At 40.0% G+C, this 23,213-nt stretch overlaps 2 protein-coding genes across 2 annotated transcripts in view; one reads left to right on the forward strand and one right to left on the reverse strand.

Annotated features, from left to right (window-relative positions):
• cenpp (centromere protein P) overlaps window positions 1-23,213 on the reverse strand; it is an 88,021-nt gene that overhangs the window by 28,004 nt on the left and 36,804 nt on the right. The gene's annotated exons all lie outside the window — the stretch shown is intronic.
• aspn (asporin (LRR class 1)) lies at window positions 4,397-17,244 on the forward strand. Its single transcript, XM_018686410.2, has 8 exons — window positions 4,397-4,725; window positions 7,991-8,250; window positions 9,376-9,488; window positions 11,236-11,449; window positions 12,897-13,007; window positions 13,280-13,373; window positions 13,807-13,945; window positions 14,919-17,244. The coding sequence occupies exons 2-8, from the start codon at window positions 8,034-8,036 to the stop codon at window positions 15,114-15,116; spliced, it is 1,086 nt and encodes a 361-aa protein (XP_018541926.1). The 5' UTR covers window positions 4,397-4,725; window positions 7,991-8,033; the 3' UTR covers window positions 15,117-17,244.

Here is a 23,213-nt window from a genome sequence, read left to right on the forward strand (position 1 = left end):
AACTCCTTGGCATCACTGCCCTGCAAGTCGCCCCGGTGACTCACACAGCTTTAAAGGGCTCACATGGAGGAAATTCTCCTCAACGCAAGAACACAACAAGCTCCAGTCGGTCCAGAGCCGTGACAGACGGCTGATGGGCTGGAAACTATGAGATCCAGAGAGAGAAGAGACATCCTGACCGCCTCCCATCAGGAACGCAGACCATCTCCCATCAGGAAATAATCTCTAACGTTTAATTTGTAGTTTGAATACTGTAATTCCAACAATTACGCCATAGATTTTTTTCACTACCACAAACCAATTTCCCTCTTTGGACTATTAAACCTACTGAGTTAAATGTTTCTGTGGCGGACCAGTCAGCTGGGAAATATGAGGTTTTCATGCACAAGATCCCCCTCAACAAAAGATGACGGCACGACAGACGTCCCGCTCAAAACAAAAGTTCAAAATTTTAAAGTTTGCTTTTGTTTGTTTTGGACATGCAGACAAATAATAGGATATTCTATGTGGTTGTTACAGTGCAGAACAAAGCCTGTGTCCTCTCACAGTGCACAGAAAGCACAGAGCTCTCAGACAGGTTTACATCAGGGTCTAATCAGATCCCTGCAATGTTTGGGAAAATGGTATCCTTTAATCTTAAAATCTGGCTCATAACAGGGTATTGTTTCAGCACACAGTTATGGAGCCGTGATTATGAGGAACTGGAAAACTGAGCCTGGGGTTTTTAACAGGGGAATCATAAATGTGGACTCGCCTCCATATCAGATAGCAGAAGTTTACACTTTGACTTGGTTCCATAAGACTTTTAAAATGTGAGGTAGAAAAATTCAGCTCATCTAAATGCTGAAATTTGCAACTTAGCTGTGATTAGTAAGATTTAAACAAACAACAACAACAACAAATGTCGATACAGGAAATTCTTCCCTGATGTTTTAATCATGAATTGTTGATGCCTTTGTCCTTTGACCAAGCTGCAGTTTAATCTGCATCGGAAAGTGACCACTCTCTGCAGTTTCGTATCAAGTTACAAAAGGTTCAAGACAGAGGGAGAAGTTACATAAAAACTCTTAACTCATTGAGTGCAGACTTTGGGGATCTGGAAAAAGGAGACCAGGAACAAAGGATATAGCAGTTTGAGAACTATTTTGTTCTGGCAAAATATTGTGTATATCTGATATATGCAGATATATCGATACTGTATTTGGCAGCTGGTCTACACTGGGAGAGCTATCACAGCTGAAGAACAATGGAAAACTGGAAAATGATGAATTGAGAATGAGAATTGGAGAGTAATGATACGATCGCAGAAATCTGTTCTGTCACAGAGGTGACAGATTAAAGGCACGAGAGGTTCCCAGCCAGACTCAAACCAGGGACCTTTTTAGAATCATTCCAAATGTCAGGTTCACACTTAAAAACAGATATAAAGTTAAAAACACAAGACACATTTTAAACCCAGAGCAGCTATGAAGTAAAGAGCTGACACAAGTGCATGTGCAATGTGAGGCAGTGTATATAAAATAAGAAACACCTGCACTAAAAAAAAGTGCAGGTGAAACAAAAGCAAGTATTCAGTGGTTGAATGGTTATCATGTTAAACCTCCAAACACCAGGACATCTCTATGATGCAGGGGTGCAACTACCATACATGCAGGTAATGCAGCTGTATTGGGGCCCTCACAGACAGTCTTTCTTTATCAGTTCATTTTATCTCTAGCACTGAGTCTACAGTATACACAAGACACTTAAATGCTAAGTAATGGTAGCGGTCGTCCATTCATTTCTAAATTAAGTTAAGGACGATTTGAAGTTCAAAAACAGGCCTCTGTAGAATTCTGGGGGATGATGTGTTGTATGACTTGTTACACCACTGCTCTGATACCACAAATAAGGTGGTTATAAAACAATTATATTCAACAGAGCTGTGCCTTAAACCTATGGGAGAACACAGAGGAACAGCGGACCTGCTGAGGGGCCAAGAAAAAGTGGAGGAGATTGGAAGCCTTGCTGTTTGTGATAATTACACTTACACAGTGTCGAAAGCATGCAAGCAGCATGCATGCATAAACAGGACATCCCTTCAGTTCAGCATCAGGGCAGAGAGTAACAGAAACAAGAAAATACAAATGGAATTTCATCTCCACTTTTTTCACGTTGTTAAAAACCTTAAAAGAAGTAAATGAGAATAAATATTTGTACTGGGAGATAAAATCAAAGGTTTTGCTGTGGTACTGAAGAGAGGGGACTGTAACAGTAGTTTTTACATTTATCAAGTAAACTTAAATTTGTAAATGTAATCCAGTATATTACATTAGAAATACTGTTACTAATCTCTGCTTTCTGGGAACTACTGGTGAGAAAAACAAGATAAATTTGCTTTAATTCTTTTAAAGTTTAGGAATTTCCTTCAAAGAGTTTGTTGAACATGAGAGGGCTCAGCAGGCTCCTTGTTGATGAGATGATCATTTAACCAGATCTCTGATGGTTTGGAAAATATGATTTCCCCACTGAAAAGATGCAACTGAAACCAGAACACAGACCCGCTCCCATTTCGGTTCGCCTCACTGCCAAACCAGGGCATAGTTGGATGGCCTGGCTCTGCCATAAGTTGCCTCAGAGTGCAGTTCCAGCTCAGCTCAGCAGAAAATACCAGGCACTGAATGGAAAAACGAATAGTATAACACATGAACCCCTGTGGGAGCAAGCTCTCGTTAGCTTTTCCATTCTTGGGAGGTATTTCTGACTCAAATGTAAAGCTTAAGGCTTTCCTGTTGTGCCTTGTTAAGGTACAGACCATGCAGATCACAACACATAATAAATAATGTTGATTTTATGTTGCAAAGCGTCTCCTCTGCCTCTCCTGTCTGCTCTCCAATTAAGGAGGAAATTCATCACAACACATAGAGAAAGCTACCAGCTCTCATTGACTCTGATGGCATCTTTGTACCACCTTAAGTTAGTATGACCTAACTACTGAAGACTCATCTGTCTTAACAAGTCATTCAACAAATTTTCCTGTGGGGTGAGATAATGCCAGTTGTTTCCAGTTCAGTAAGTAAGAATTTTCTGTAAATGTGCATCAAGTATCTTAAAACATGACAGAATAAGCTGTAGTTGGCTTTATTTATCTTGTTAAGGAAATGTCTTTTAGTCATTCAGACATAGTTGTCTGTTGTTCAAGTGCTCCTTACGGCTTTATTCAGACATGACAAGAGCATTACAGAAACATCCACGGTGCTCAGTGATACTGTATTTGGCAGCTGGTCTACACAGGGAGAGCTATCACAGCTGAAGAACAGTGGAAAACTGGAAAATGATGAATTGAGAATGAGAATTGGAGAGTAATGATACTGAAGAAGAACAAACTTCTCTCAGAGGCTATATCATTGATTGATTTTAAAACATATTTTTCATTAATCACCATGTGCGTAAGTGGTCGTCTTTTTCAGGGACTGATACATTTTCTCAGTAGTGAAATCTGCTGTTTTATTTGCCAATGGTTGATTCCCATTACACATGCTTTTTATATAAACACCTCCTGGATATTCCTCATTTCATACACTTGGAATGCGTGGAAATTGAAAATATAGGGAGTGCTGCTGTCATTAATACGTGGTTGGTGGTGGTGATATACTGGTGTCCAGGGTGGAAGGATGGATGGATAGATACATTTCTTTAGCTCTAGATGCACTGCATGTGGAAAAATATTTTCACAGACTGATTATGATTTGTCTATTTTTCTATTACTCCACAATAACCATTAAGTCTTTACATAAATATGTGAAACTGGTGAAAAACGTGCATCAAAAGACTGTAGAAAAAGACTAGAAAATCCATATTTCTATTTTCACTTCCTGAAGGAAACACTTGCAGCGTCTTTGTATGTTGTAATTTAAACTCAGGGTATATTTTTGGATGATTACTTTAGGTAATATTGTAAAAGAGGGTCAGGACTGGTAAGTCCTGTTAATCATGATCTTCTTACTTGATGTCAAACATCCTCCTCCTTTCACTGATGTTTATCTAAACACACTGTGGGTCAACATGGCTGCCTCGGCTCTTTGTTTAGGGAGGTCAGTTTCTATCAAGCAGCCAGATGAAGGAATTTCTCAAACAAATCGACAGATGGCATCATCCGTGCCAGCCCACCTCCATCCTGACTGTTGATGTTTCGCTGAGAAAACCTTGTACAGTCCAACTCTCCTCGTTTAACCCAGTGCCAACAGGCCTCAGTGCAGGATCCATTCGTGTTGATGTAAAATATTTAATGTGGCAACTAGCTGTGAAGGGAGGGGAGGTGACAGACCCACCAGTATGTTCTATATAAAGACTTAAGCATCCAGGAGTCTGAAGCTAACTATCCTGGCATCACTTCAAAGCCCCTGATGAAAAGCACATGACTAAAGTCCCAACAATGCCTTTTCAAATCTAGTCCCTGAGACGTACAGATGGTGTGATCACAGAGAGAGAGTCAAGAGCTCTTTACTGAAACTGAACCTCTCACCCTTACAGCAGAGGTTTTCCGTCAGAGGGGGTGTTCTGGGGGCCGTTTTTTTTTTTTTTTTTTTAACTGGAGAGAGGGTGATGCTGTTCTCTGTTCACTGGGAATGTATTGACTGAGGATCCAACTCTCAGCCTTCCAGCTGGACCCTGCTGCTGCTGCTGCTCTGCTTACTGCTGTGTGGAGTTTAAACCAGGATACAAAACACACACCTGACGGCTGAGGTAGGGACACACCCTGGATTTATTCAACAAAACAACAACCTAACCTTTTCAACTTTTTTTTTTTTTTTAAATTACATAGTCAATCTGCCATGTTTTATTTTCAGAGAATGCAGCATGTCTAAGGTGTGTGGGTCAGTTTAAATATTTCTGCTGGGTGCTTTAAAGATGGTGGAGGTGTTCAAGTGGAGCTATAGGACTAGGATGATAACTGTTGGAAATCTTCATTTCAGCAGCTGATTTAGGTCTATTCTGGTGGAAAACTGATGTATTTGTGTGAGTTTGATTTGCATGCAAATTTTAGAACAAGATCAATCTATAGTAGTGGGAGTAGAGAAGATCTAAATGTGAATGATGCTGTTTCACGGTTGGGGTTTATTTTGAATGTGTTACTTGCCTAAAGTCTTGCTTTAAGTTGATCTCATTTGATAAACATGCTATGTAACTTTCCATTGAGTACAGTCATTACAAGGCTTAAATACAAACACATGAGGGGAACCTATCTGCATCATCTCAAAGTACAAAGCAGACAGATCTTTCACTGCTGTGAGCTCTGCAATTGATCAATAGAAAATTATCTGCCAATAAATTTGATAAATAATCACTGAATATCAAATTCATTTGTCCGTTCACTATTTAATGGCAATGTCTAAAGCAGCAGTTATGGACATGCCAAATATTCTCTGGCTCCAGCTTCTGCAATGTGAGGATTTGCTGTTTTTCTTTGCTGTATATCTTTATGAACTGAATATCTTTTGCTGGGACCACTGGACAGACACTTCCACAGATCTGATTAACTGGAAGCTATTTTATCAGCTAGATGATTGCTAAATGATCTCAATGATCATAAAAAATAATTGAAAGATGATATTATATTGAAAATAATAACTCATTGCAGTCTTAAGTGGTAGTGAGATGTACTGTATGGGAGTCCTGATGGAGGAAGCAGGGATCAGAGAAGGATAACATCCCAATGGACGTTTTGTGAAATGCAGACGTTTGGAAGAACTGAGGATAATCTAACTGCTCTAGTCTGACTGGAGTGAAATGAAATGTCATGGTTTTTGAGGGTTTTTTTGATTCAGTGACCGGAAAACACAACAATAGGAGAATTATCTCCAGCTTTCTGCTAAGTTACAAAACACACATCAATAAAAACAGGCTCTTTTTGTGCTAAATGTGCACATGTGGAATAAAAGGACACAGAGGAAGGGTCCGTGCTGAGCGGTATTTGCTGTCGCAGCAGGATGCTCGACCACCACCACATACTTGTGGGTGGACTGAACGCTCAACTGAAGGGCTCAGACTCCATCGAGATTACCAGAGGCACGCAACCAGACGATCTCTGCCCCGCTCACTCACTCTCTGTGGCTGTGTGAATATGTAATACAGGAAGATATATAAATCATTTTGTGAATCACCACAGATGGTGAATAGGTGAGAGCTGGAGAAATATTTATGTTGGCTGCAAGAACTCATTTCCAATAGAGTTTTTCAGAGATTCATGGAAACACTGGGAAAAAAAAAGGAGCAGCAGTTACTGAAACTGATGGCTCCAGGAACTCTGAGTGCCCTTTCACCACGTACTGTTTTAGCAATACATTCCTAAACCAAGGCTGCAAAATTGAAACTGAACTCTTGAGCTTTTGAGCATAATGGTTGCTATAGTTTCATATGGCTACAACAGTCTAGACTGGTGGCTACTACTAATAGTAACTACTACACTGCTCTAGGAAAACCGGCAACAGGAGTAAATACCACCTTCAGAATGACTGTATCATGTGATCACAGTGATCATCATGTGTAAACCCACCCCTGTAGTATGCACTGATGTAGGACCAGTTCAGAACCAGTTAGTGTTTACTTAGAGACAATTTATGCATCACCAAATCAAATGAGATTACAGCACTGGCACTGATTCCTCTGTAGAGATTAGCTGTTGGCATATGTTTACACCCAGTAACTGTCAGGTGGAGCGGTCAGTTCTAACTACAAACAAGTGTTTTAAGTAACAAATGCTTGCTAATGTATGACTGGTTTAGACTGAAGAATAAAACATGGAGTATGGTTGACACATCAGACCTGGGAAAACTTTAAATCCCTAAATTTACAAAACATCATGCTAAGAATTTTATGCTGAATAACCAAACAGCATCTGTCTCCATGAGAATACTACCCACTCTTAGACACCAATATTTCTTTGTGTCTAAATTTAAAGTCTTCTCATTTACAAAGGTTTGACAGTCATATACAGTCCTATTTCAGCTGGCAGCATGGTGACTTTCTGTTTATATAGTTGACTGTTTTGATTGGATGGTGCCACCAGTAACATTTACCTTGGATTCATGTCTACCTGAGAATATGCAGGTGCAAAGACAATATGTGCCTTTGTGGATGTATAATATCCTTTATAATGACTGTAGCTGAGATTTCTAAAGTTTTAATACCATAAGAGGAAAATCTATCCAGTATTTAACAGCAGTAACAGCATCAACTAAAGAAAATTTGTTGGACAAGTTGGAAAAACACTAGCAGAACTATGTTTTCTAGTCTAATTCTCTTGCGATTCCAAAAGCTTCTCTTGTCACCCCTACTGAGGGATCCCTCCACCAGGTCGGGGCACCTCTGCTCTAAAACATACAGCAGCAGAGGATGATGCACAGCTGCATTTAGGCAGGCACTGTGAGTTTGTGTTTTGGACATAATAAGATGAGCATACAATAAAGAGGGCTTCACAAGTCCACTTGGCTCCTGGTCACAGGACCTGAGTCTAGCTGGGTCCAAATTAAATTCAGTCTAATCAGGTGGGTTGGTGATTGTCGTATTGTTGCAAATTTTGGATCTGTGAAGACCTCTTGAAACAATGTGCTCAGCACTAAAGTGGTTATGACAGATGAAAAATAGATTCTGTGAAACTCCTCTTTGTTCTCTTTTGAAATATTGTGTAGGAGTTGTTTGTGTATTTCAAATACCTCCTGAGAAAGACACAGATCTTATATGTCAAAGGTGAGGAACTTTAACAGGCTTCACCATTTCTATAAAGTGCCATTGTACGTTACAGCCAGTTAAGCTGGAATCAGACACCTTTCAGCTGTGAATACCATTACAGAGGGTCAGTGTGAGCTCAGGTAAACTGCAGGGTTCTGCATTTCTGCTCTGTTGATGTTGGAATAAAACTGAAGGAAAAACAGCATCCCATGCCATGACATCAGAGTCTAGTCCTGTCTGTTGGCTTGAGCGCTAACATAACCTCTGTCTTTTCCTACAGCTCTCCGTGGTTGCTGTTACATTGACCAGTCTTCTAATAAACCATGAGGGTCTTCCTCCTGCTTTGCCTGCTGGCGTTAGGCAACGCCAAACCCTACGAGCCGATCAACGTCATGGACTTCATGAAAAACTATGACATCATGATGGCTGATTCAGACGACGATGACGATGATGACGACGATGACAATTTGGATGATGAAGATGAGAACTGTCCAGCTGGTTGCCATTGCTCACCCGGAGTGGTGCAGTGCTCTGACCAGGGTTAGAAAATGCTCTTAGTCTGAACACATCTGGATCCATGTGTTACTGTGAACGTACAGTGTGTTGAAAACTAGACGGAAATGTGGGATATCCCAAGCTTTTATAGACACTGATCGAGGCTTGTTTTTGTTTGATCCAACAGTAAAACACTATGTGAAGTTTTGCCATTTAGTACTAGCCGTATACGCAAGACTGGTGTTACTCTATATTTTTCTTCTTGTCGACAAAATCCCAGAAAAAAACAAACTAAAAGAAGAAAAGAACAAAAAAACAACAAACAAAAAACAATATGTCTTTCAAGACTTTCTCAGACTACTCTATCCTGTCTTGGGCATGAAGCCCTTAGCCTTTTACTTCAAATGGAAGATGTAAAAACCATCATACATATATAGTCTGTTTTTCAAACAAACAAAACAGCTAGGCACTGTAGTTTTTAGCAAATGCTCAAATAGGAAGAAATAGCGCATTTGTAGGGACTATTTCCAGGCAGCAGATGAATCCATATTTGGTGTTCAAGTACTTAAGTACTTGCTGGAAATACTTAAGTACACGTATTCCCAGCAGCGTGGATAGGTGTACGTGGGATTGAGCTAAAATAAAGTATAGTGTGTGTGTGTACTCATCATAATCAAGGAACATGTCAACCAGTGCAATAAGTGGCTCACTGAAGAGTTTTTAATAGTTTTTGGACGATGATGGAGCTCTATGGCACAGAAGAGTGAGATATATCAGGCTTTGGATACACAGACAATACTAATACTGCCAGAATTGGGAATAAGGATTTTTCCTGATGAATGACATTGTTTTGGCATCTTGCATTAAAGAAAATGTGAACTGTTTGGATTGTGGGGCTAGTGCCTCTCACCAGAGTACGACACTGTGCTAAGTAGGGTGTTTAGTTCTAATAGTTCCAATTCTAAGTATCAAGTATCTGAATCAGAGAACCACTGATACATTTTAATTTGAGACTTGGGATAGCAAAGTCTGAATCAGAGAGACCACAGTTACTCCTTTACCTGTTTATCTCAGTACTTTATGTGTAACACATGGTTGCATGAGCTGTGATTGTCATCACTTTTGGTTCTAGTCTCGTCTCTAATCAGGCATTTGTGTTTCTGCCAACAGGTCTGATATCTGTTCCTGAGAAGATCCCTGAAGACACTGTGATGATGGACCTCCAAAACAATGATATCACTGAGATCAAGGAGGACGACTTTAAAGGCCTCCACAGGCTTTATGTAAGACACCTTTCATAAATCTTCAGAAGTGGTTTACCTTGCACATAGTAATGAACAACACAACCTCCTCTTGTTGACATTAAACAGACCTAAACATCAGGCATGTCTGAAGACAGAGAAGTAAAGAATGACATCAATCCATCTGATGAAAACAGGCTACTTAAGCAAATAAGTTCCAGTCATGTCTCTTGCATGCACCTGAACCAGACATGCTGTGAGAAATGTTGTGAAAGAGTCTGAGTAATGTTGATGGTGCTCCATCCGTCTACACATGTCCATACAATCTAACCTATGGGAAAATTGGGAGCGCCAGTCTTTCTCCTGCCAAATAAAACTACCCCTTGAGACCAAAAAAAAATCACTTCAGTCCCATTTTACTTCATCTAGACTCTTCTAGACACATACTACTTGGCAAGAGGTGGCTGGTTGAAGATGGACCCTGAGGGACTGTTTTTTATTTTTTTGTTAACAAGACTTAAGAGTCTACAGCCATGCTAGCGCATCTGTGTTTAGGCACAGGGGTGTGTTGAGCTAAATGCTAAAGACGCAGTGATTGAATATGAATAATGACGATCCACAAGTATGTTTTCCTACTAAGTTAACTAAGTTTTCCTTCACACTGGTACATGAAGAATTGAGAGAAGTGTAATTTGCTGATTTAACATCTGGTTAAATGTCTTTTGTAAAACAGACGTTGTGCACTGGGGAAAGAGGGGGAAAAACAAACAAACAAAAAGCAAAGTGCTCCATTATTATGCTGTTAACTCTCTGTTTGCAGTAGTGGAGAACAGCCTCTCTGCTTAATACCTAATACAAGTGAAACCCATCATTATCCATGCTGTATAGGTGTACAGTATACTTTTGAATGGAAAAAGTAACTGAAACAAGAGTGATGACATATAAAGTATCAACAAAATGTCTCACCTTAATCTTGCTTGCTCCCTCTGAAGATTAACTACAAGCCAATTCTAGTGAGGGCCCTGTACATTATCTGGATACTGGACTGTGCCCTCATGGTTAAGTTCTGCCACTTTCCTTATGTAAACATAAAATTATCATCAAGGTACAAAGCCTTTTTTCAAATCTGTGAATAAGATACACAATTCCGTCAACACGTAAAAACACTGACATTGATAGAGGAATGCCCCTAACATAGCTAAAAACCTACACAATGACTTTCTACTACCGCAACAACATGTCTACATTTTGTTCAGAACATCAAATGAGCCCATTTAGACTCAAGATCCAAGTGAAAGACAATACCATCTTGGAGTCCTTAAGGGTCTTTAGGTCTTTAGACAAGAAGAAACAGCTCACTAATGTACTGTAAGTCCAAATACAGCCTGCAGCCTTATGAGATGACGGGTTCCTTTGTATGAAGCTCTCAGCTACAGAGTAGAGGCAGGTCTGCCTTTGATCTAGTTGCTGTTTTCCCAGCTGGAAACAAACCACATCAAGGTCTAAAACTCTGTATGGTATCACAGCAAAACTGGGAACAGCCTAGTGGTAATACAGTGGTTTGTCATCAAGTGTTACATGGTGCAGCTCAGCTAAACCTGCATAGGGTTGAGTTTTGTTTACATTTTAACCATTTTGATTAATTAAATCAAATTAGATTACATTTTCACTCTGCTGTTTATTCTACTTGAGTTAAATGCACTAATATCAGAAACATCTGCTGTAGGAAAGGCAGCAACACTGTGCTTGAATCAATTAAGTTTAATTTTGATTCTTCTCTCCCCAATAGGGCCTGTTTCTGATCAACAATAAGATCTCCAAGATTCACCCCAAGGCCTTCAGAAACATGGACCATCTCAGACTGCTGTATCTCTCCTACAACCTGCTGACTGAGATCCCTGCAAACCTGCCTCCCAACGTCATCGAGCTCCGTTTCCATGAAAACAAGATCAACAGAATCCAGGAAAATGCGTTTAAAGGCCTGAGGAAACTCCATGTGCTGGGTAAGACCTGGTTTCACCCCTGTATCTGATGAGGAATAATCAGTGTTCTCAAAGACCAGGTGTTTCTAGTCCTTTGCCAAGGAAAAGTCTGCACGTTTTTATTCAGCTAAAAATGCTGCAAAGTTCATTTCACTGACTAAACAATGCTTTATCCGCAGAGAAGTAATAAATAAACAGTTCAATTTAGCATTTATTTTGGTAAACTGCAGACATACAGTATCTAGGGCCAATAAGTCTGTAAAACCCACACCACAAAACAGACTGTCATTGAGTTCCAAAATCATTCATATTACAGTTTATTACATGATTTTTTTCTAATCTGCTACCTCTGTGGCTAAGCTTTGGTTAAGTTTAGGTAATCCAAACTGCTTGGTTAAGGTTAGAGGAAGATAGTGGTGGTTTGGCAATGCTATGACAAAATCCCACTACTTCTGTCCATCATTATTCCCACAACCATGGGAAACATCCAAACTATGTTATTTGAATCGGAATATCTGTGAGGTTCTGATCTAGTTGCGTGTGCAAGGGCTTGCATGAGAAACAACACTCAGCAGCCATCTTGGCAACGCCCTCTGGCAGTTACTTCAGGCTAACAAGACATGGCTCCTCTCTACATGAATGGGGAGAGAGCTATGAAGTCACACTCAATGGTCACCTGAGCATAAAAACTGCATGTATAGAATCATCAGTCGAATCTTACTGTGACTTTGCCCCAAATAAAGTTTAAAACGCCTTTTTCTACAGGTTATACTACTACTACTATGCATGGGCATATTGATGCATGATGCACCAGTGCAACAACACGATTGGCTTGATATGTTTCCTGGTTCAGCAGACGAGTGTGAGGGCCAGGACATGTGTCATATAACCGCCGTCCTTGGCATTATGGACTATTCTATTCAAGAGTCTCTCAGTAGCTTGTCTCCTCCCTTGTAGGATCTATGGAAACACACGCCCTGCTGTCCATATCCACATCTAATTTGAAGTATATCAGGGATCAGATTTTTTAAATATTTTCTTAAGTAACATGCAACAGTGTTGGGAGTTCCACTCATTAACAAAAGGACGATTGAATCACGTTCAAAGAGAGACAAAGATGCCAGGTGCTGTGTCTTTGAAAACAAAGACTCTACAGTACAAGGGCAGCATTCAGAAAATATTGACAGTAACAGACTGAACTAAAGATCTTCTTCCAGTCAAGGCAAGCTTTTACTTGTATTAATCAATGATCCAGATGATTTTTGTTGAGGCTTTTTAGAGATGTTCTTGATGAATTGTTTTATAAAAGAATAAAATGTAACATAGTCGACAGATCACAAGACTGAGTGATAAACACGTCTTCACAACACATGTACAGTAATTCACTTGATGTATGCTCTCTGCTGCAATTAGGAGATACAATGGATCATTAATAATAAATCCAAATGTTTTGTGCTTGTTTAAACAGAGCTGGGTGCCAACCCTCTGACCAACACTGGGATTGATCTGGGAGCTTTTAATGGCTTGTCAACTCTGTATATCGGAATAGCAGAGGCCAAACTAACTGCTGTGCCAAAAGGTAGAACATCACTCACCTCATGTTATCCTGATTAAACAAACGAATGGAAAACTTTTTCTTCCTCCTCCAGTCATCTGTCTACTACTCTTACCACACTAGACCTCAACTGTACAACTCAGTAAGGGATAAATGCTGCTAATGTTTGTTCATTTGATACTTTGATTTAATGGGTTTGTTATTTTTTTTGTCATTGTTAAAAGAAAGTAATGAACTAAAGTGTGCTTACTGTACCTTTTACATTGGTTATGTTTAGTGCATTTTGTATCTCCTAGCCCTCCCATCCTCCATCACAGACCTGAGCCTGGACTACAACAAGATCACTAAGGTGGAAATAGAGGACTTCAAGAGATATAAAAACCTGCAGAGGTGAAAACCTGCTACATCTTACCCTAGAAACTGACAATTCCAAAGACATGAGCCAAATTTTTGTCCAGGCTGTTGCTGAAATTAATCTGACTAATCCATTTTCAGTGTTTTTATCACTGTACAATTAAGGCTCGCTGGTAAACATGTTCAAACTTTGGCAACTGACTTTCATATTCAAGTTATTAATATAAAGCATTTTTTATAACATTATGTGGCCTTTAAGCTGCCTGGTAGTTTTATGCACAAATGTGTGATTAAGAATTCCTTGTTTAATCTCTATTACCATGCAGTGACTTTGTTTTATGTATGTGTAAGTTAAATTGGGAAGTCTAAATATAGATATATTTTTCAATCTGATGTGTAAATCTGTTATCACTTCTTAATTTCTGCAGAACTGACCATTCCTGATAACTGTATTTTGCCATTTTTGCAGGCTAGGACTAGCATTTAACCAGATCAAGTTTGTAGAAAATGGCAGCTTTGTCAGCACCCCAAACATCCGTGAGATCCACCTGGACAACAACCGCATGAAAAAAGTTCCACCGGGCCTCAGCTCCCTGCGCTACCTCCAGGTGAGATACAGACACTGCGACAGATTGTGCAGTCACTGCACCCAGTGGTTGCTAACGGACAAGTTAGAATAAATATGTCCTGGACCTCTCTCTTTAAGAAATGCACAGATATTCATATTTAAAAAGTTGCAGTGTCAGCAGGTCATGTAAGGTAAGTAGCCCAGACCTCCATCTCTCTGGCTATGTCCTTCAGCTCCTCCCAGAGGATTGTGAGGTATTCCCATGCTCATATTTAATCCCTCAAACATGTTCTGGGTTTGCCTGCAGCTATCCAGCTGTAGATAACCCAAAAAAACTCCAGAGAGAGAGAGGGGCATCCAGATCACATGACCAAACTACCGAAAGTGAGTCATCTTAATCAATGCTCCTCTCACTGCAAAGGAGCAGCTGTTTGTTTCCAAACTCCTTCCAGATGAGTTCAGCTCCCTGTTTCTAAAACTAAGCCCAGACACCCTGCAAAGAAAAGGTATTTCCGCTTCTTGTATCCATTTTATCATTATTTATCCTACCCAAAAATTTATCATCATAGATGACAACTGGAGCATAAATCAACCCCTAAATCGCAGTTTGTCTTTGCCTTTTCCACAAAAATCTGGTAAAGTGCCTTCAACATGACAGCTGATGCTGTACCCTTCATCTTATCCTCATTAGAGACCTAAATGTTTTCACTTAGGGCAGCAACTCAGTGGGAGAGAAGACAATGAAGAGAAACAGTAAAGTTATTGGTTGTTTTAGTACATTATTCCAACATTTCAGCCATCTCAGATAAATCAGTTTCCTTCAACTCAGCAGCCTGGCGCTATAAAATGATGCCTAACTTTCCACTGCTTTTCTTTCCTGATCTAAAGATTGTGACTTTAAGTTTCCGAGGTTGATGTAAAGCAGCACTGGAACAGAACTCCCAATCATGGTTTGTTTACTGACAGAGCAGAAAGATAAATGATTAAAAAACAAATCCTCTCTGTCTGTTCAGGTGATTTTCCTCCATGGGAACAAAATCAGCAGCGTGGGAGTGAACGACTTCTGTCCAATCAGGTCAAGCGTCAAGAAGAACTTGTACACAGGCATCAGTCTGTTCGCCAACCCTGTTAAATACTGGGACATCCAGCCGGCCACCTTCCGCTGTGTGACCGGGCGGAGGGGCGTTCAGCTTGGAAACTTCAGAAAGTAGTAGGGAGTGAGAACAAGGTGTTCCAGACAGCTCAGAAATGGAAAACTGCCAACATCCTTGTTTAAGTATAAGGAAGGAGCTGAAAATAATTCTGATAGATTGGAAAAAAAAAAGCCAAACTGTAAGACTTAAGTGTTAGCTGTTCAGGAAATGAGAGAAAACTTCATTATACTGACGTATCCTAGAACCTGTAGTACATGTTGTTGTAGCTCTCAGTTCTCAGCCAGGGGGAGAAAAACCAAATCAAAACTCTAGACTGTGTTGGTGTTAGTTGGCGTCAACACGAACGGCTGTATAGTCACACAAGAGCCCTGCCTATCTAAAAGGTGATCCGCACCTTTCGTTCCTCAACATTTGCTGTGTAAACTTTCCCAGGACAACAGCGCCACCCCCTGGTCACTTTATGAGCAAAACCAGCCACTTGACTTGAATAATTTTACGTGCTGATGCCTTTTTAACAAAATATTTGGTCTTGGTTTCCTTTTAAGTTTAAAATTAAGACATCTTTTAATGAGGTACAGTTTAGTAGAAAAATAGCTTTCACTTAACTTATACTTCTAAACAATGAACATACAAACAAGACCATTTCCTTTTTTGTCATTTCTTTTTACATTATATTGACACCTTTTTTTGGGATTGAGAAATTGAGATTAGAAAGCTTACTATCCTTCCAGCAGAAGCCAATGAACGATGCTGGCATTATTTAGTGCAAAAAGTCACTTTAAAGCCCTGCGTCTGTCTTCATGTGGATGTTTTACGTTATATCTCACTGCATGTCTGTTTTGTCTTTATTTAGAAGCTGAATGCTAAATGTCAGACTGGATTAAACGTTGTCCTTGATCTAAACGTGTCCTCTGCAGGGCTGGGGATTATCTGTAACTAATCTAAAATTTATCCTAAAAGTCAGTTTGTTTTAATAACCTATAGCAACCACCTATAGTGAACCACAGTTGATACAGAAATTATAAACAGGTAACATCTGAGATCATCTCCCTTATTAACATGTTCCCGTTTCCTCCAGTGTTCTCTCCTCTGAGATGGTGCTATATTTATTTTAGTATGTCTTTAAATAAACCTGGAACATCTCCCCATTTATGTCTTAACTTTTTGTCAAAATGAAAGTAGGTTTGAGTTCAAAAGTTCACATCTGATCTTTATCATTTCAGTTATTGTCGTCTCTTCTTATCTTGTCTTCTAGGATGAACTTGTGATTAATTATCAATTTGACTACTAAAAGGTTGACTACCAAAGATTAGAAATTGCTGTTTTCAAAAACATGAACTTAAACTGGAAAAACTGTGTTTGAATAAATTTAAATTTCACACCAAACAGAGAAAGTCCTATGTGGATTGCATTCTCAATGATATGATTAATTGACATGAATGTCGGAAACTGCTGTAAATGTTTGGAACAATGATATGCTGTAGGGGGGTTCAGCTGCAATACTGTCCATAAAATGAGCTTGTTTAGTTTAGTAGGAAATATTCTAGGTTCTGTCAGTAACTTTCCCTTGTAAATTTAGAGTTTAGACCCAGACAAAACCAGTTCTCTACTCTCACTGGGAAACAGGAGTTGAGCTGTTCCTTTATCCACCAGCAGATGTCACTGCACACTGAAGCGCTACAGGCAGCTCTCCTGGTAGTCAGTGGAGGTCTGGAGCTTGATCCAGGAGAATAAAAACGACCAGAGAGCAACTGGTTCAGATTTCATATCAACAGTGTTGAGAAAACTGTGGCTTTCTGGGAGACTACTCCTCTGTTCTGCAGCAAACAGGACAATGGAGGAGACCAAGGAACTGTTTAGTAGCCGGACTTATTTAGAAAATAGTGAAAGGATGAGAGTAACTCAACTACAAACCTCTTTCACTGTATGGCAGCATGAAATACTTTTTGTTATCTAACCAATGTTGCATAATACACCACTTACAGTGAATATTTATGCCAAAGCCATTTTTGTTTTGTTTTGTTTCTTATAACAGCACCATTTCATCTCAAGGAAGTATTTTAAATGTCTTGTGCATTGTTTTTTCACATTTCCCCAAAATTCTGCCTGACAGATTTGGTGTCTCAGGAAATTTCAAGATCTCTGCTCAAATTTACAATAAATTATGCCACAATGTCAAAAAAAATGGTGCATCTGTAAAGATGGAATCATTTACGTGTCTGGCAGGGTTGAAGATAGCTCTGATCCAAGACAGTTTGTTTTACAGTCCTGGATTGCCAGAAATTAAAAAAGTTTGACAGTCACTTTTCTGCCAAGAGTTAGATGGGAAGATCTCTCTCCTCTGTGCAGTAAATATGTGGCTAAAGCCAGCACCCGTTAGCTTAGCTTAGCACAAAGACTAGAAATGGGGAAACAGTGAGCCTCACTCTGTCAAAACATAACAAAACTAACTACAGCCTTTTCCAGAGCTTTTTACTTTGCACCTAGATCAAGGATGGGTTGAGCAGGGGTGCTACAAACTGAGGATTGGTTAATCAAGGTTAAAATTTTCACCTTACAACGAACCACGATCAGGACCAATGACGACACACAGCACAAGAGGTTTTCACTTCACAGTAGAAGCTGTTTCCCGTCTTGATAAAGTGTTGGAAATTGAATTTATTCAAACTGCAGAAAGCACCTGTCACTTCCAGCCTCTCATCTAACTCTTCCTCCCCCCTAACATTTCAAACTGATCCACCAACACAAAACCGCTGTGCAGTGTTGGCATCGTAGACCTAAACTCAACCCTGACCTCATACTGTATGTTGCACAGAAGAACATTTAATATTTTTTTTGTGTGTGTGTCCACTTATGTGTCCGAAGCTGCATTTTTATAAATATGTTTGTTTTCTCTTTCGATTTTCCCCTTTCTACTTTCTTAACCAGTTAGTCTCTAATTGCGTCTTTCTGCCACTTGGTGCTGAGCAGGAAGTGTACAACAGGTTCATTAAAGCTTACTAGCTGATAACAAGCTGCCTGCTGCTGAATACAAGACTGATTAGAGAGCTGACAGTGAACCAAAACAATGAGCAGGGAGATGTTAAAAAGCTGATTAGAGCTGCAGAGTTGGTGATAATTCTCTGTAAGCTACACACAGAATCACTGCTTCCTTAATGTGATATGATGTGATGTTTCTGTTGAAGCTGGTTGTTCATGTGTGGTATAATCTTGTGTAAAACAATGGCTGCCTGTTATCAAGTGCCCATTATACACCAATCAGGCACACAAACCACTGACAGGTGAAGTGAATTACATCGATCATCTTGTTAAAATACAATGTTCTGCCAATGTTCAGTGATTTTAATATTGTAGCTGATCGGTGTTGGGTCTTTGTGGAAGTTGCTTCAAAGTCTGTGGGAGATGCAGATTGTTGACACAGAAAGTTACTCATTCTTGCTTCGCTGATGAAAACAATTCAAAAAACACACAGGAATGATAAATGTGATGAAACCGGTGTGAAAACGTGTCAGGCTGTGTGTGTGTGTGTTTTCTTTGCCCTCTCAGTCTCTGTGGGAGGCCCCTGTCAAACAGCAGCCAGCTCCCTGCAGACTCCCCAGAAACCCAACACCTGCCAGCTGCCTTCATCATAACCATCTTTTACCTGAAACTGAATATCTACAGCCCTCAGAAAATGGGACCGAGCTGCAGTGAGGTGCTGTAACGTGGTGCTGTGGATGGTTTGCTGCTTGACTAGTTTGTCTTTTTAAATGAAGAGTCTTTGTGCTGTGGGTGTGGTGGAGGGGAGCTGCCTCTCTCTTTCTCTCTCTCTCTTTCTCCCCAGGAAACATATGGAACAGATCTGCCGGTTGGCCAGGCTTCGCTCTGCCACGTCTCACAGCCACACACACACACACATACACACACACACACACACACACACACACACACACACACAGAAAATGGTCCTAACTTCAGGGATTTTACCTCTCTTCACCCTCTGCTTTTGCTCTTCTCTATCTTCTACTTTACCCTTGTCATCTCCACTCCCAGCTTCCATCTCTACCAGCCTCATGTCCTGCACAGGCGAGTCTTTCAGCTGGTGAAGTTCAGTCAGAAAAATAAACTGATGGATGATATGAGGGATGTTTTATGTAGTTAGTTATGTCCCAATGTGGTCGCTGTGTCTTTCAAAGTTTGAACAAACAGGCTTAACAAGGGCTGTCCCAGTCCAAATGCTTAGAGAAAGGCAGCTGAGCCTTCTTTTGCCTGAATACGCACAACACAGTTTGTGTCTCCAGTATCTTACGACCCACTGAGTGCCAATCACTAATCAATTCATTCCTTGTTAATTTATAGTTATAAACTTGTCGCTTGACACAAGTTATACTGGGTTTTCCAGAGCATTTTATATGAAAATAGAGAGCAGCTTCCCTAATATCAGAATAAATCAAACATTTTTTGAAATGTGTTATTAGATTTATTAAGAATAAATGAAAGCGAGTGTGGTCATAATTCATGTAGCAAATCCATGTATTAAATGAGTATGGCAATTTTGTTTTAACCTACATTTAAAATGAGATAAGATGCATCAGGATCTTCTGATTCAGATCAGTAGGTGACTTGATTGATGTATCACGTGACCATTATTATATATTACTTATTTGCAGTAAGCAGCACAGAAAAAATATTGAAAAAACAAGTTTTTACAAGTTAAAAAAGGCAACACATCTGAGTAACTGTTCACTCATGGAGGCAGCTGTTGGGTTTCTCTCTTGATGTAATGTATGTTATGATTTGGCACTATATAGATAAAACTGAATTAAAACTGAAATTACTCAAGCAGGTACTGATGTGTGATGAAAGAAAGAGTCTGCAGTGAGTTGGTACGAGCCCAGATGACTAATTATGACAATCCATCATCAGATTCTGATCATTTATAATCTATTAATTTACTGTGAATCGACTAATTCACAAATAATTCCAGCACTTAATCATCATGTCCCATATACTTTGAAAAAACAGGTTATTAATCACATCTGTGAGACTTGAGTCCATGAAAATGTCATTCATCATGTTTTCATTGAGCTTCTGTTCTATTCTATATTTCTTTATCTAATTCTGTGTAACTGCAATGATGCAATATTCCCACAAGGATAACTAAAATATCATCAGTTTCATCTTTACCTCCTCTTCCTATATTAGTCTTCACCAGTCCTCAGCAAGTTCTTTCAGGTGAAATGCTGCTGGACACTTTTAGTAAAAACTGTAAATCTGTGACATGCGCAGGATTTACTGCGTCTTCTCGGGAACGTGTCTACTTTAAAGACTGCTTAACTGCCTGAGGAGATAAATCAGCAGTCCTCTCTCTTGCTCTCTGCATATTTTAAAATCCAAAAACAACAAATTCAGATCACTTTTCCAAGCTTCTATCCTCCCTTCTTTTCTTCAGTCGTCAACTTCTTCTCATCAAGGAGCCCCTTCATGCATAATCCATGAAGCAGGACACGTCATGTAATTATGTCACAGCCTCAGATGATGAACTGTACGATGGAGTGAAAGCGTAAGTTACCAGCTCAGTGGCCTTTATATGTAGATTAGTGTCAAACAAGGAGGTTTAATTTTCAAACTTGGCTGCATTTCTGAGATGACTGGAGCAAAACGAAACTCAATCCTGAAGAACTTGAGTTTGATGGTGATTAGGTATTTAACTCCCTGAGTGTCAGAAATATTTTCCATCAAAGAATCACTTGGATTTTCTCATTATTTTCTGACATGTTTATCTTCAAAGGATGCAGTGAATGACCTTGATTAGGCTGTGAGCCTGGAGGAAGCTGGTTAGAGGCCAGCAGAAGAGGCAGAGGAGGCACATGGGGGAGCTCAGGTTTCTGGAGCCGAAACTGAGAACAAAGTGGGCAATGGTAGAGTCATTAAGCAGCAGAGGGCCACCGCTCTCAGCCACTTCTCTGATTAAGGATCCCGAAACCTCATCAATCACTTCACAACTCACTAATGAATTCAAGGCTACTGAAATATCACACTACCCTCTAATTCTCATTAACATTCCAGAAAGAAGAATGCCAGGATTTCCTCTTCAGTGCTGATGTTCAAACATTTACGAGTTACCCACCAAATGGCTGAAAGATCACGTAGCTCTATTTTTTCATTAAGATGGAGTTAAAAAAAGCTATCCTGGTGTTCAGGTGTAAATGTGGATTTTTACACAAACATGCTGAAAACATGTACCTGTCTGTGGAACCTTACTGTCTTGTGTACATGTGTGTGTTGCCAAAAGTGTGGACAAATGTCTTAACGGTCAGGATCCAGTCTTGGGTCACATTTAAAGGACCGGCGTGTAACATTTACAAGGATCCTTCTGGCAGAAACTGAATATAATATGCGTAAGTATGTTTTTATTAGTGTATATTCACCTAAACCTTATAATCACTGTGTTTTCGTTCACTTAGAGTGAGCCATTTATATCTACATAGAGGAGCGGGTCTTCTTCCATGCAGTTTGCCATGTATCTACAGTAGCCCAGAACGGACAAACCAAACCAAACAGTAGTCTTTCGTGTTTTTACATTGACACTGCAGCTTGTGTACAGACGACAAAGAAGATGAAGAGGAGGAAAAAAAGAGAATGGTTGCTAGCAAGCTAAGTATTGTTGTAAAATATAGCTGTATAAATCAACCTCTTCACTTGACAAACTAGTTGATCGAGTTGAGGCTGTTTTGTCACCTGACGGCCGCTGTAAACCCTATGATACACTTGAAAAGGGAGGAGTGAGGGGACAGGTATTCAGTTGGTTGCAATCTGCGTTCAGTCCCACACACTAGTCATTTAAATGCCAAAGAGAATAAAACCTTATCTTGAGTTATGGTCAGGACAGTAAGTGCTTTCTGTAGTTTTAGCCTTGCACGTCTTCTGCAAAATTAACAAGTCCACACATCAAAATAAAATGATCACATATCGCTATTTGTTTACTGCAAAAGCTCGTCCAATCAGAGCCATTCGCAACCAGAATATCACCACCTGTTTTTTTTATTGTACACAGTTACTGCCAACAAACCCAAATATCTAATGAGGCACGAAGTCTCCCCAGACGGCTGTGGACGCTCTCAGAGAGGAACCAAACACTTCAAGATGCCAAAATCACAGCAGAAAGACTCTAAAAAGCTGGAGAAAATTGAACACTTAGTCTGTCAGTCCTCACTCAACACACAATCACTGTCCAAAAAAACACACACACACACACAAGACTGAAACATACACCACCAACTCATCCAGACCAGAGCCAGGGCTAAATGAGGCCAGTGAAATTAAAATGTTTAGAGGCGAGGACTGAAAGGCCTGTTTGTTCATGTGAGAGGATCCCAGCAGTGATGCTTTCTGCAGAGAAGAGACTGACATGAAAAATGAGCATCGAGGACGATGAGCCAATTGCTGTCTGGCTCTGGAGTGGAAAAACCTGGCCTATGATGAATGTGTGAGAGAGAGAGGGTGTATGTGTGTATGTGTGTGTGTGTGTGTGTGTGTGTGTGTGTGTGTGTGTGTGTGTGTGTGTGTGACTGTGAGAGAGAGAGAGTGAAGGGAGTGCAGATGTAACCGAGAGCATCAAAACAGTCATAAAATAAAAGCATAGTAAGTAAAAGTAGTGAAGTGGTAAAACTGTATCTGTTAAAAAATTAAAGTTAATTCCACACTTGAGTTTCTATGTTGAAGCCAGCTGCTCCTACAAACACCAATCAATGATCAATACTGTTCAATCTTTTAGCTATATAATGTGCTAAGAAAAGTGTGAAGCATCAGAACTCTAGCCAGTTGTTGCACCAACTGACCATAGATCTGGTCTTCAGTGTGAATGTACAGTAACACCACCTGCTATGTTGTAAGCTTGTGCAGCTGTAACATCTGTACGCTGACAGCGTCATCTGTAGCCTGCCTCATGGTGCCTCCACCAATGAGTCAAGATGCAGTTTACATCCATGACCTTACAGGACTTTAATAAAAGTGTATGAATGCTTAAGTTATGGCCAAAAATGTGCTTGGTGAGATCACAGTGACTTTGACCGTCATCCTTGAGTCTAAAGGGATGTTTGTGAATGTTGTACTGAATTTCCCTCGAGGTGTTCCTGAGCGATCGTGTTCATGAGAACGGGATGGATGGATGGA

This window comes from Lates calcarifer, linkage group LG12, assembly GCF_001640805.2.
Source record: "Lates calcarifer isolate ASB-BC8 linkage group LG12, TLL_Latcal_v3, whole genome shotgun sequence".
Lineage (NCBI taxonomy): Eukaryota > Metazoa > Chordata > Actinopteri > Centropomidae > Lates > Lates calcarifer.

Excerpts from the sequence above, each read along its gene's own strand:
- aspn (XM_018686410.2), top strand. The coding sequence starts at position 8,034 with ATGAGGGTCTTCCTCCTGCTTTGCCTGCTGGCGTTAGGCAACGCCAAA. Across the intron at positions 13,008-13,279 it reads ACTAACTGCTGTGCCAAAAG|CCCTCCCATCCTCCATCACA; the intron begins GTAGAACATCAC and ends TGTATCTCCTAG. Across the intron at positions 13,374-13,806 it reads AGATATAAAAACCTGCAGAG|GCTAGGACTAGCATTTAACC; the intron begins GTGAAAACCTGC and ends CCATTTTTGCAG.